General features: G+C 42.1%; 1 protein-coding gene and 1 pseudogene across 2 annotated transcripts in view; one reads left to right on the plus strand and one right to left on the minus strand.

The window, feature by feature from the left end:
* The window catches only part of gal (galanin/GMAP prepropeptide), a 32,478-nt gene extending 27,020 nt beyond the window's left edge, over nt 1-5,458 (plus strand). For both annotated transcript variants that reach the window (XM_086028613.1, XM_086028614.1), the window contains 3 exons: nt 3,504-3,590; nt 4,121-4,192; nt 4,598-5,458. In XM_086028613.1, coding sequence (XP_085884739.1) covers nt 3,504-3,590; nt 4,121-4,192; nt 4,598-4,659 — 221 coding nt within the window. In that variant the 3' untranslated portion in view covers nt 4,660-5,458. The remainder of the gene's footprint in view (nt 1-3,503; nt 3,591-4,120; nt 4,193-4,597) is intronic.
* Nucleotides 746-1,971, minus strand: LOC147148118 (F-box/LRR-repeat protein 6-like; annotated as a pseudogene).
* Nucleotides 5,459-11,368: the final 5,910 nt, after the last annotated feature.

An 11,368-nucleotide genomic window follows, 5' to 3' on the forward strand; every position in this document is an offset into this window, starting at 1 on the left:
GGTTTTTTTTGCAATATTTTTTATTTTTCCCTCAATTAACTTTTTTGTTTGTTCTTGTAGGAAGAGTATCACATGATTCTACCTCTGATTACCAACTTCACGGCTTCCCAGAGTTGGGAAGGTGATTTGGTTGGCGAATTGTTGATCCAGAAATCTTTCCTTAGAAATATTTGTTATTTAGTAAAGAACTGTTTAAAGTTTAAGTTGATTGGACTGTCTAAATTGCCCCTAGGTGTGATTGTGAGTGCGGATGTTTGTCTCTGTGTGCCCTGCGATTGGCTGGCAACCAATTCAGGGTGTCCCCCGCCTACTGCCCAAAGACAGCTGGGATAGGCTCCAGCACGCCCGCGACCCTTGTGAGGATAAGCGGTATGGATAATGAATGAATGAATGTTTAAAGTTTTCCAACTCGTTGCACAGGTTTAAGGGGGCATTTGTGCCGCTGTGCGCCGTTGTGGGATGGAACGCAGCCAACTCCAATCGAAGCTGCTCCCCTCATTCCCTTTAAAATGAGGGTGGTGAAGCATATAACAGTGCTTCAAATTGAGGAAGCAGAAACTGACTCGTTGGGTCCATGTTTGAGACTCACAAAATGCATTCATACTCTGACGTTTTCTTTTGACTTTTATTTTAATGCAAGAGTAACAGTCATATTTAAAGGACCATGCAAATGCAATGAAGAACTGTACACATTTATTTCCAGTAACCAAGCAAATAACTGTATCTATTTGAAGTGGCGAAAGAAACTGCAGTGAGTGAATCCAGCATTTACGTGTTTGGAGCAATATTGTAATCTGCTTTAATTATTGATTTTAGCATCTCTCAACTATGAATATTATTGAGGCAATCCCAATTTTTCCAGCAACTGGAAAAATCATCCCTCTGGGAAGATTCCGACAGGAGGACAGGTTGAGATAGTCGAGCTCCGTTGCTTGGCCGATGACAGGCCTCAGGGCAGCTGCTGTGATTCTAGTCCTGCTCAGGTTGAGTGACCGCATGGTGTCAGAGTCGTTGGCCCAGGCAAGGTGGCGCATGGCCTCCTCCAGGTCCTCCTCAGAAAAAAAACTGATTGGCCACATCCAGCTGCTGCAGGGTGTGACTCCACTTATGTGCCACCGCTTGTAGGCCCATCTTCAAGGACAGGCTCAAGTAGCTGCTGAAATACTGACCCCAGAAAAATCACTCCAGCTCAAGACAGGGTAACATTGCCAGACCGGCAGATGTTATGCGTGAGCAGCCTCGCAGGTACAGCACTTGTAGCCGGGGGGGAACCAAAGAGCATATCCCATAAGTATTTGTCGGTCATGTGTGTGATGTGGTGGCGATACACAGCTCCTCCAGGAGAGGGAAACCAGGAAATAATTCAGCACCATTAGGCATGCTCTTGGGCTAGAGATTCAGCATCCGGAACGTCTTAAGTTTGTGGCAAGCCATCTGTAGTGCTTGGATGGAAAGGGGTATTTGACGTCTTTATTGTCCAGCTTTGTGTTAATATCTAGAAACTCTAGATCAGGACAGCGTTCCCTAGAGATGGCACTGAGGAGTCGGTTGCACTTTGGTTTGTGGGTGAAACAAATCTGCCGGATCAAAGTGCTGTGACTTTTGAGGTAAGTGAGAAGACCTTCCCATGGAAACTCCGTGTACTGTAGATTTAAGCTTCACAGCGAGCGGCTGTGCTGGTCCAGGCTCTGGAAGGCTGCTCTCGTCAGGCCAGTACAGTAGGAGACAGTGAGGGCACTCAAGTGAGGGCACTCAAGTGTGGGCAGAACTGCGACACATGTACTGCGTTGTCCACATTCTGGGTCCAATGATGGAGGGAGAAATCCCGCACCATCCAGTTGAATGTGTCTTTTTTTTTTCAACAATATTTTTTACGGGACTTGACCCGGTTAGGGACGATTAGAGGGACGAACGAAAACTTACATCCGTCTTTGTTTAGTCCGTTCTTTTTAAAAGATTTGTCGTCCACCGCCCGTCCACAAAATGGGCGTCCGGACGGACAGACCTTTCCGTAGGAAACGGTATGCCCAGCTCTGCAAATTCATTGTATTTGTCTGTTGATTTCAAAGTCATTATGCTCATAGTGCACTTCCAAGGTGCTTTAAGTCGACATAAAAAATTAGAGATTGCATTTTTTGTATAAGTTAAAGTCTTGCTTCAGTATCTCTGACTGTTCAATACATCAAATGCTCCTGTGTAAAATACAATCTTGTCTTTTTCAGAAATCTTAACAACACAGAACCTTTGTGTTCTTTCCGTTACATTGACATTTGACACCAAATAAGACTTTATTGCCTATTATCAGTGTTTGTGGCCAAGTAGCTGTTGGCATTTGCTGAAAAGGTCCACTTTCACACCTTTCATTGGTGCTGTGATCCACCAAAGCGTGCGGGTCAGGTGAACCTGTTTGTCAGTTCAATACCAGTGTTTTGTTTTCATTGTCCTTAAGATTGTTTCCTTTTTCTTGCCGGTACCAAAGTCCTGATTGCTTGGTCTTGATCATGAGCCAGTGGAACTCCTCATTTATTTGTTGACAATCAGGTTTGGCTGATGGGGGAAAACTCCGCACTTTTGATTTCGCTCCCAGCACATTCCAAGGAGGGCTGGTGGCTGAAGCTAGCTGTCTGTTAGCATCCTCCTGTCCACTGTTTGGAGACATTGGTAGTGTGGTCTCATTGCCGAATTTCCCATTCACCTCCACAAACACTTCAGGATGGTGCATTTTTTAAAAATTAGCACCGCCATCTTCTAAAGGAGTTGGTGGTATTCATCAGTGGTATTCATCTTGTTTCTAGCATTGTTGCTAGTAGCTGTCATGTGCTATTTAGCAGGCCATATACAGTGCCCAGCATAAATGATTACACTCCAACAGGTTTGTAAGAACACCTTTAGTTTTCTTTCAGAATCAAGATTTCCTGGAATACTATACTACAAAATATCCCCACAAATGTGGATTTGTTCATTTGTACACACAAAAAATCATTCATTTTCTTTACAAATTTATGAAAGACCATGTTGCACAAATAAGTAGACCCTGAGAAAAAAACTGACAACTTGTTCATTCCAGGCCTAGCAAACATTTTGCTGTCCATAAAAGTCATGGCGGTCATACAAAATACTAGATATACCGTATTTTCCCGACTATACGTCGATCCGGAGTACAAGTCGCACCAGCCATAAAATGCATAATACAGAAGAAAAAAACATATATAAGTCGCACTGGAGTATACGTCGCCCCGCGCCCCCAAAGAACCCCCCCGCCCCCCACACACACACATTTAGTGAATTAAGATGAATTTAATTTTGTATTCAATTACAATTAATTGAAGCAAGTCCGAACAACAACAAAGAAAATGAAATCAAACTTATTTTAGGTGTCAACTGCAGGTTATAATACAGAATCAGCATGAGGCTTTAAAGTAGAATTGAATTGTGTTAAAGTGTATTTGGCATGCTGGCTGCCTTAAACGTTGACAACTACAAACAACACCACTCTTTTCCAGATGGCATAGATGGACAGAGAATACTGGGAGATAAGCCTGGTCTTGCTGGCAAGAGAGACATAGACTGGGAGGAAAACGTCCAAATAGGTTGGTATTCTGTGCATAATGTATGTATGACATTGTAATATCTGTTTAGCACCACACCACCAAGTTAAACATACTGAGTGTTGCTCTGAAAAAAAAAAGTGTCATTAAATGAGGAGTTCATTTAAGTTATTTTATGAGTAGATGCAATATGCACTTGTAAATCAAATTCATCCTGTACAAAGTAGGCGTGCTGATTTTGGGGCCGTTCGTTCCAAGCCAAAACCAGGGCTTTGAACAGCACAGGGGCCTTGAGAGATCGTGGAATAGGGGCTGGGTCGTGGAAAACGGACCCACTGAGGTTACATCAGTAGACGTACAAAAGCCTCAGGGGAAAGTTCTTGCAACTTTTACACTGCTGTTCTAGCACGTTAAATGTTTAAAACAAATATTTCCTTTGCTTTTGAATGTTCTGACATGATTCTCACAGGTTTTCATTCCCTCTACGTGCTTTAAAATACTGACTTTTTTGATCGGCTGTAGAGTGAATTTGTCTCCTCGTTGCTCCAAAAATTCTTGCTCTATTTTCACAGGAGGCCAAAGGAAAGCAGAGCAAGACATTGTCCACACTGTCATTGACTTCCTGACATACCTCAAATTCAAAGGTATTCATACTGTCTCAGCCAAGGGTGTTATGGATACTTGGCAAATAGTTTATTATTTAGTGGGGTTACACAAAGTACACTTAAGCCACCAAATGGGGGTCAAGAGGCATTGTTTAGTACCTCTGCACTTGATCCTAAACTGGACAAGTAGTACAGAAAATGAATGGATGAGGGGTGGGTCATCTATGTATTTTATCTACTACTAAACAAATTTGTGAATAACACTATACATTACAGACATACTGTATGCAGGCTATGGATATCCTTAAAAGTGTCCAGATTGGTGCTGATTCAATTTTCGTTATTTATGATGATTAAGATATTGATTTGGATCCCTCACAAACAGCTTCACACGTAGGGATATATGAAAAATAAAGTTTTTTTTTCTCTTTTTGTAATTTGTAGAAATGGGAGCCTTGCCAAGCCTGACTTCTTCTATGACATCAGATGAAATGGCTAACCCATAGCCATGTCACCCTCTGCTATTAAAACTTCTCTACCCAACATGTTTTGTTTTTTTTTTTGCTAAAAGAACTTTAGAGCAGGGATGTCCGAAGTTTAGTTACTCACGTCAAATGAAATATCAGAACAGATGACACTCAGACCACTCAGCAATTTGTTTGTGCGCGAGTTGTTGATATTGGCGTCCTAGCAGAAACACCGAAACCCTAATGTTTTTTAGTTTTACTGAATTGCATTCATTTTCTGACTCTGTTTAAACTAGTACCACACAAACAAATATGCACCACACAAACAAATATGCTTTCTGACACTGGGCAACACATTTCCTTCTAGTCTTCACAGTGTTGATATGACAGCCTGCACAAATTCAAGACACCATTTCCTGGATGTAGTAAAGCGGCCCCAGAACATACAGTAACAGGGCTTCCTCCCATGTTTCACAGTAGGTAAACTGATATATTGGTTTTACTGTGTTAACTAAATTAAAAGTAAAGAATGTTGATGTCGATTTTGTGCCGGACAGCCCTGCTTTAGAGTCATTTATGTTGTTATTTCTTACACTACTATTAATTATGTTGTGTTTAGCAAAGCGTGGTTGTCCCCCACTACATGATGAAATGAGAGTAGTAGTATACGTCTCAGATGTAAATACTGTAGATATAGTCACAGAGTCACAAGGAAGGGTAATGGTAACTTAAAGAAGATTCAATATAAAACTCAGATTCCTGCTTGTGTATTGCAATCTTTCCCAATGTGCTATCATCAGATTATAAACGATGTAGTGAAATAAAGAAACAAACGAACAAAATACTCTACAGATCTTTGATGCTTTTCTTTTTATTGACCGTTTTAAATGCAGTGGGACCACGGACGTCAACCACAATCCACACTTAAAGGGACGATGGGGCCGGGATGGCCATGTTTTCACTTACAAGTTCAATTGATATATTTTTTGATCAGGAAAATGAAAAGAGTTGTCATTTTCTATTTTATCAATAAATTTGGGAGAAATTAGGAAATAAGTGACTCCATGAATACTCCGCGTGAACTACATTGACTCCAACTGAAACGCGCCGCCAGAAACGCTCCCACTGGAATTGGTGTGAATGCAGCATAAGGCTTACGGCACACGGGTTTACCAGAGCCAAAATATCAAAAGGACCAATGAAGCAGGGGGAAAGTTTCCGGAAATAAACCTTGAGGGGCATATTCCTTGTACTGTGCCACACTTTTTGCCCGACAGACTTGGAAGGAACAGGGATGCACACAAGAACTCGCACAGGACCGGAGTAGAGAGGAATAGGATTGACTCCAAACTCGGTTACGAGACGATGGGCGATACACGACTGGACAAATGGCTCCCTACTCAGAGCATCAGCGACTACATTCTTTGTTCCAGGGAAAATATTTCTAGTCATTGTATGCGGCAAGCTTTGGAACCCACCTCTGCTCACATGCATCCAGCCTAGGTTTTGTCTGATTATTATCCATCCACACTGTGAAATGTCGCCCTTTGAGCCAATGGCTGACCTTTCTTTCTTTCTTTCTTTCTTTCTTTCTTTCTTTCTTTCTTTCTTTCTTTCTTTCTTTCTAACAAACGTACTTGGAAATACGTTCAAAAGCACTCCTAAGTATTACAAAAGTACTCGCAAATACGTTCGAACGTACTAGCTAAATGGTGCAAATATACATAGCATTTTCCCCATAATGACACGGGGTATGGACTTGTGCATGTGCAACCCCGTGGCATAATGGGATAGAGTTCACAGAGTTGCCGCCGGCGCTCCCAATGCAAATGTAACATATGATTTAGTTCCCAATCGACATTTTCATTTTTGCGCCATCCGCGAACACGTCACTGCGGCAGATTTTATACTCGCGCACTAACCACACATGTTGTTTTGAAAATGTGTTACAGTTTCATTTCAAGTCGGGGGGCGTCACATCAAAAAGACAGCGACAAAAATGGATATTGTACCTCTTGCAACAAAGGGAACTAGATGACTAGACGATGCATTTAATTGTCTTGTGAAAACGATCTGTAAGGTGGTGGCGAAGGTGGTACATGCGTGTGTAGGCTTCTTTCCACATACATAAGTGACATAACACTCACGCAGCTGCTAAACTAGTTTGTTTCGCAGCAGCAACAAGCTGCAAAGTGGATCCTCTCCTCCGTGGCAACAAAGAAATTGCCGGGCCAAGCCGGGGGAAACTGTACGTCATCGCAACATGTGACATAAGGGACCGATCACGAGAGAGAATGCGCGCGGAGTCGTATACGCAGCAACAATTTCTGATGTGCACTGCATGTGTTGCAGACCTGTTGTCAACTTGTCTCACAGCACAATGCGTCTGTCACGTGATGCAATGCGGCAGTTGTCGCTTGTTCCGACGCAGGAGTATAAAGAAGCCTAAAGAAGCCTTTCACTGAGGAGGCTGAGATGAACTTTGGCCGCCTCGTGACGACGTCACACGTATGAGGGCCGATTAGTGGGCCGGACTAAAATCCACTTCCGCCCTTGCTCAGTTCGCCCCTTTTTTTAAACGTGTCACCCCCCATCCTCCGGCCCAAAAATGGGCGTCCGTCCAAGACGGACCGTTCCGTCCCCAGGACGGATTGCCCAACTCTGCTTGTTCTGGACTTCATCGACTATAGACATATGATTCAGGATGGATTTATTTTAGTTTCAGAATTTCAGTTGAGCATCCTTTAATTTTCAGGGCTTTATTTTGGGTTTGGTGACAGATTTATTAGCCTATTTCTATGCTCTATGATGGTATCAATAGCTCATGTAGCTTTAGGTCAGGGGGTTCCAAACGTTTTGCAAAGAGGGCCAGATTTGGTGAGGTGAATATGTCTGGGGGGCCAACCATTCAGCTTCAAGTTGCTTTAATTTTTCACTGCATTTGTTACCAGTCACTTTGTCGTAGTTTGCATATTTCATCTGGTAGTGACTCTTGATATTGAATTCCTTGAAAACAGCCACAGTCTCTTAGCGAACTAGACAGACACATTTCTTATGTATTTCAGTGAAAAAATATGCCTATTTGCACTTGTCCTGGAAGCATGGCCCTCTCTGTCAACTTTCTTTTTCTTCACTACAGTATTTAGTTTAGAAATGCGCTGGAAAGAGCCACACAAAATGTAATCCTGCTAGCAAGGTGTTCACTCTGACACCGAACACGACAAAGAGATAGGGTGTTCTGAGAGGAGAGCCCGCTTGGAGCCAATTTCCTAAAGCACCCGAGAGGGCAACCACATGTCTGCTGCTATCTGGTGGTCAAATATAAAATCGCTTTTTTTTTTTTACCTGTGAATTTTGTACTGTGGTCAACACTATTGACGGGCCATACATTATTGATTTTATACCAGAGGCTGCGGCCCGGGGCGGCACGGTGGTCGACTGGTTAGCACGTCCGCCTCACAGTTCAGAGGTCGTGAGTTCGATCCCGGCTCCGGCCTCCCTGTGTGGAGTTTGCATGTTCTCCCCGTGCCTGCGTGGGTTTTCTCCGGGTACTCCGGTCTCCTCCCACATTCCAAAAACATGCATGGTAAGTTGATTGGACACTCTAAATTGCCCCTAGGTGTGATTGTGAGTGCGGATGTTTGTCTCTGTGTGCCCTGCGATTGTCTGGCAACCAATTCAGGGTGTCCCCCGCCTACTGCCCAAAGACAGCTGGGATAGGCTCCAGCACGCCCCGCGACCCTTGTGAGGAGAAGCGGTACAGATAATGGATGGATGGATGGAGGCTGCGGCCCGGTAGAAAATTGAACACGGGCCGCATTTGGCACCCGGGCCGGACTTTGGACATGCCTGCTTTAGGTAATGACACCTGCTCAAGATTTGAGATTAAAAGAGCCATAGGTCAAGGTTGTGGCAGTTCCACTTTTGTTCTTTATGATAGCTGCAATGTTAGCATTTTAATTAAGAATGGTCCGATTAGGTGGGGATGTGTTAAATAGAAAAATAGTGATGAATCAGTTGGCAGATGACACAACCTTGTTTTCGAAAAAATATTAATCAAATTCCCCTAGTACTTGAAAGCATTCATGTACAGTATTCTCAAAGAAACTAAATGTGGATGCAACATGTGAGTTATCGACGTTGCATGACTGTCCTCTACAGTCAGTTAATAGAATTATATTTATTTATTTATTATTATTTATTTAGGAGGTTAAATACTGTACTGTATCACTATTGCCAAGGACAATACTGTAATGGAAAGCAAACATTTTGGAAGCAATATAGATAAATATGAGTCCATTTTTAACAGATGACTGCAGGGAGACAATCTTGAGAAGGGTAGTTCTGTTCAAAACGGATCGTTTATCTCGGTTTATTTATCTGACCTTCTCTGTATCTGTTTCAAATAAAATGAGAAAATAATAATAGCACTAATATTAAGTTCAGATGGAGAAATAGATTTCGGTAAATTAGGAAAGTCAATGTGGTTAAACATCGTGTAGAAGGAGTTGTGAATGCTATTGCTTTTGAAGTAATGAACGGTGTTTTGAAATTGAAGTGGCTGATTGGGTTTATTAAAAATGTATTTTGAGAATATTATAGCCTATGCGATTTTTACAAAAATGAGTGGGATAGCTATTTTTTAGATGTGATTGTCAACATCACTTTATCACTAAAGCTTTCTCTGAATCTGAATTGCTTAGCTTGAATATTTGAATTGAAAACTGAATTATTGAATTGAAAACTGAATATTTGAATTGAAAATTGAATTATTTACTTGGAAAAATGAATTATTGAATTACTATTGAATTGTATATTTATCGTTTGATTTGACTCAGCGCACAGCATGTACCCATAGACTGGTCGCTCATCTCAGGCTCTGTTTCATATTATGATACATTATATTATGCCGAGTGTCTGTTCTATTTGGGGCAGTATTATTGATACCAAAATTAGCGCTGATTCTACCCCTAGGTGTCAGTAATGCCTAAGGCATGGAGTTCAATTGGCGTTATGGTTTGAAAAAACAACCCGGAAATCGAGACGTACTGACTACGGCGCTTCGTTTTGAAAGTACCTCCACTCGGTGACCCGATGGCTTGTACCACAAAGCTCAGTTGACAGCTGCTGAAGAGGAGATCTCTGTATCTCCAATCGATTGCTCATCCTAAAGTTACCCGTATGTCAGTCACTCAGGTTTGAATTTTTACTTTTTTTTTTTTTTTTAATGCTTTTTATTAACTTTGAACATTGAAAATTACAAACACTCACAGACGATAACACAATTTTAGTAACAACATGTAAACTAAAATAGATGTATATAACACGTAAATAAAGGGGATTCATAAGTAAAAAACAAAAACGAGGCATTTCCATTCAAAAACACAAAGGAGCATAAATAAGCAATCCAAATCAAAACAATAGATATTTAGCAATGTCTGTATGTATTTTCCTCACATAATTGCTTTTTTCATTTTAAAGTCAGTCATAAATCCTGAGAAGGAGGGCTTATTAGTTCTCCATTTGGCACAATGTATATGGTATTTATCCAACAACAAAATAATGTTAATCAAATCTGAAACAGAACATTCTAAGTTATCCATGAAGAAAATGATATGACATAATTCTAACTGTGGAACATTATTTATTTTCAATGACAACCGATTATTCATATCAGTCCAAAAGTGTTGAGAAATGGGGCACAGAAAAAACAAATTATCCTGAGTTTCATCATCATTATGGCAGAAGGAACAGTTCTGTACTTCAAATTTAAATATTTTTTTAAGAAATTCAGCCACGGGATAGATCTTATTTATGATTTTAAAATGTGTTTGTTTGACTTTCGGCAAAGTGGCCCATTTTTTATAGTTTGTAAATGCTTTATTTATGGTGACTGACTTTGCCAAATTATACCCCTGCCAAACTGTCCTTCTATCATAATCATGAAATATTTTGGCTTTGAAGACCTTACCAATTAATTTTTTATCACATTTTTCATCAGACAAAATATATTCTTCAATCAATAGTTTTGGTCTCACTGTCAGAAGGTCGAAGGTCGAATCCCGGATTCAGGAGGAGCAATGTGGTTTTCGTCCTGGCCGTGGAACAGTGGACCAGCTCTACACCCTCAGCAGGGTCCTCGAGGGTGCATGGGAGTTTGCCCAACCGGTCTACATGTGTTTTGTGGACTTGGAGAAGGCGTTCGACCGTGTCCCTCGGGGAGTTCTGTGGGGGGTGCTTCGGGAGTACGGGGTACCGAGCCCCCTGATAAGGGCTGTCCGGTCCCTGTACCACCGATGCCAGAGTTTGGTCCGAATTGCCGGCAGTAAGTCGGATTCGTTTCCTGTGGGCGTTGGACTCCGCCAAGGCTGCCCTTTGTCACCGATTCTGTTCATAACCTTTATGGACAGAATTTCTAGGCGCAGCCGAGGTGTCGAGGGGGTCCGGTTTGGTGGCCTCAGTATTGCATCTCTGCTTTTTGCAGATGATGTAGTACTGTTGGCTTCTTCAAGCCGCGATCTCCAACTCTCGCTGGAGCGGTTCGCAGCCGAGTGTGAAACGGTCGGAATGAAGATCAGCACCTCCAAATCTGAGACCATGGTCCTCAGTCGGAAAAGGGTGGCGTGCCCTCTCCAGGTCGGGGATGAGATTCTGCCCCAAGTGGAGGAGTTCAAGTATCTTGGGGTCTTGTTCACGAGTGAGGGTAAGATGGAACGGGAGATCGACAGGCGGATCGGTGCAGCGTCTG

This window comes from Filicampus tigris, chromosome 4, assembly GCF_054856515.1.
Source record: "Filicampus tigris isolate MCC_2025a chromosome 4, RoL_Ftig_1.0, whole genome shotgun sequence".
Lineage (NCBI taxonomy): Eukaryota > Metazoa > Chordata > Actinopteri > Syngnathiformes > Syngnathidae > Filicampus > Filicampus tigris.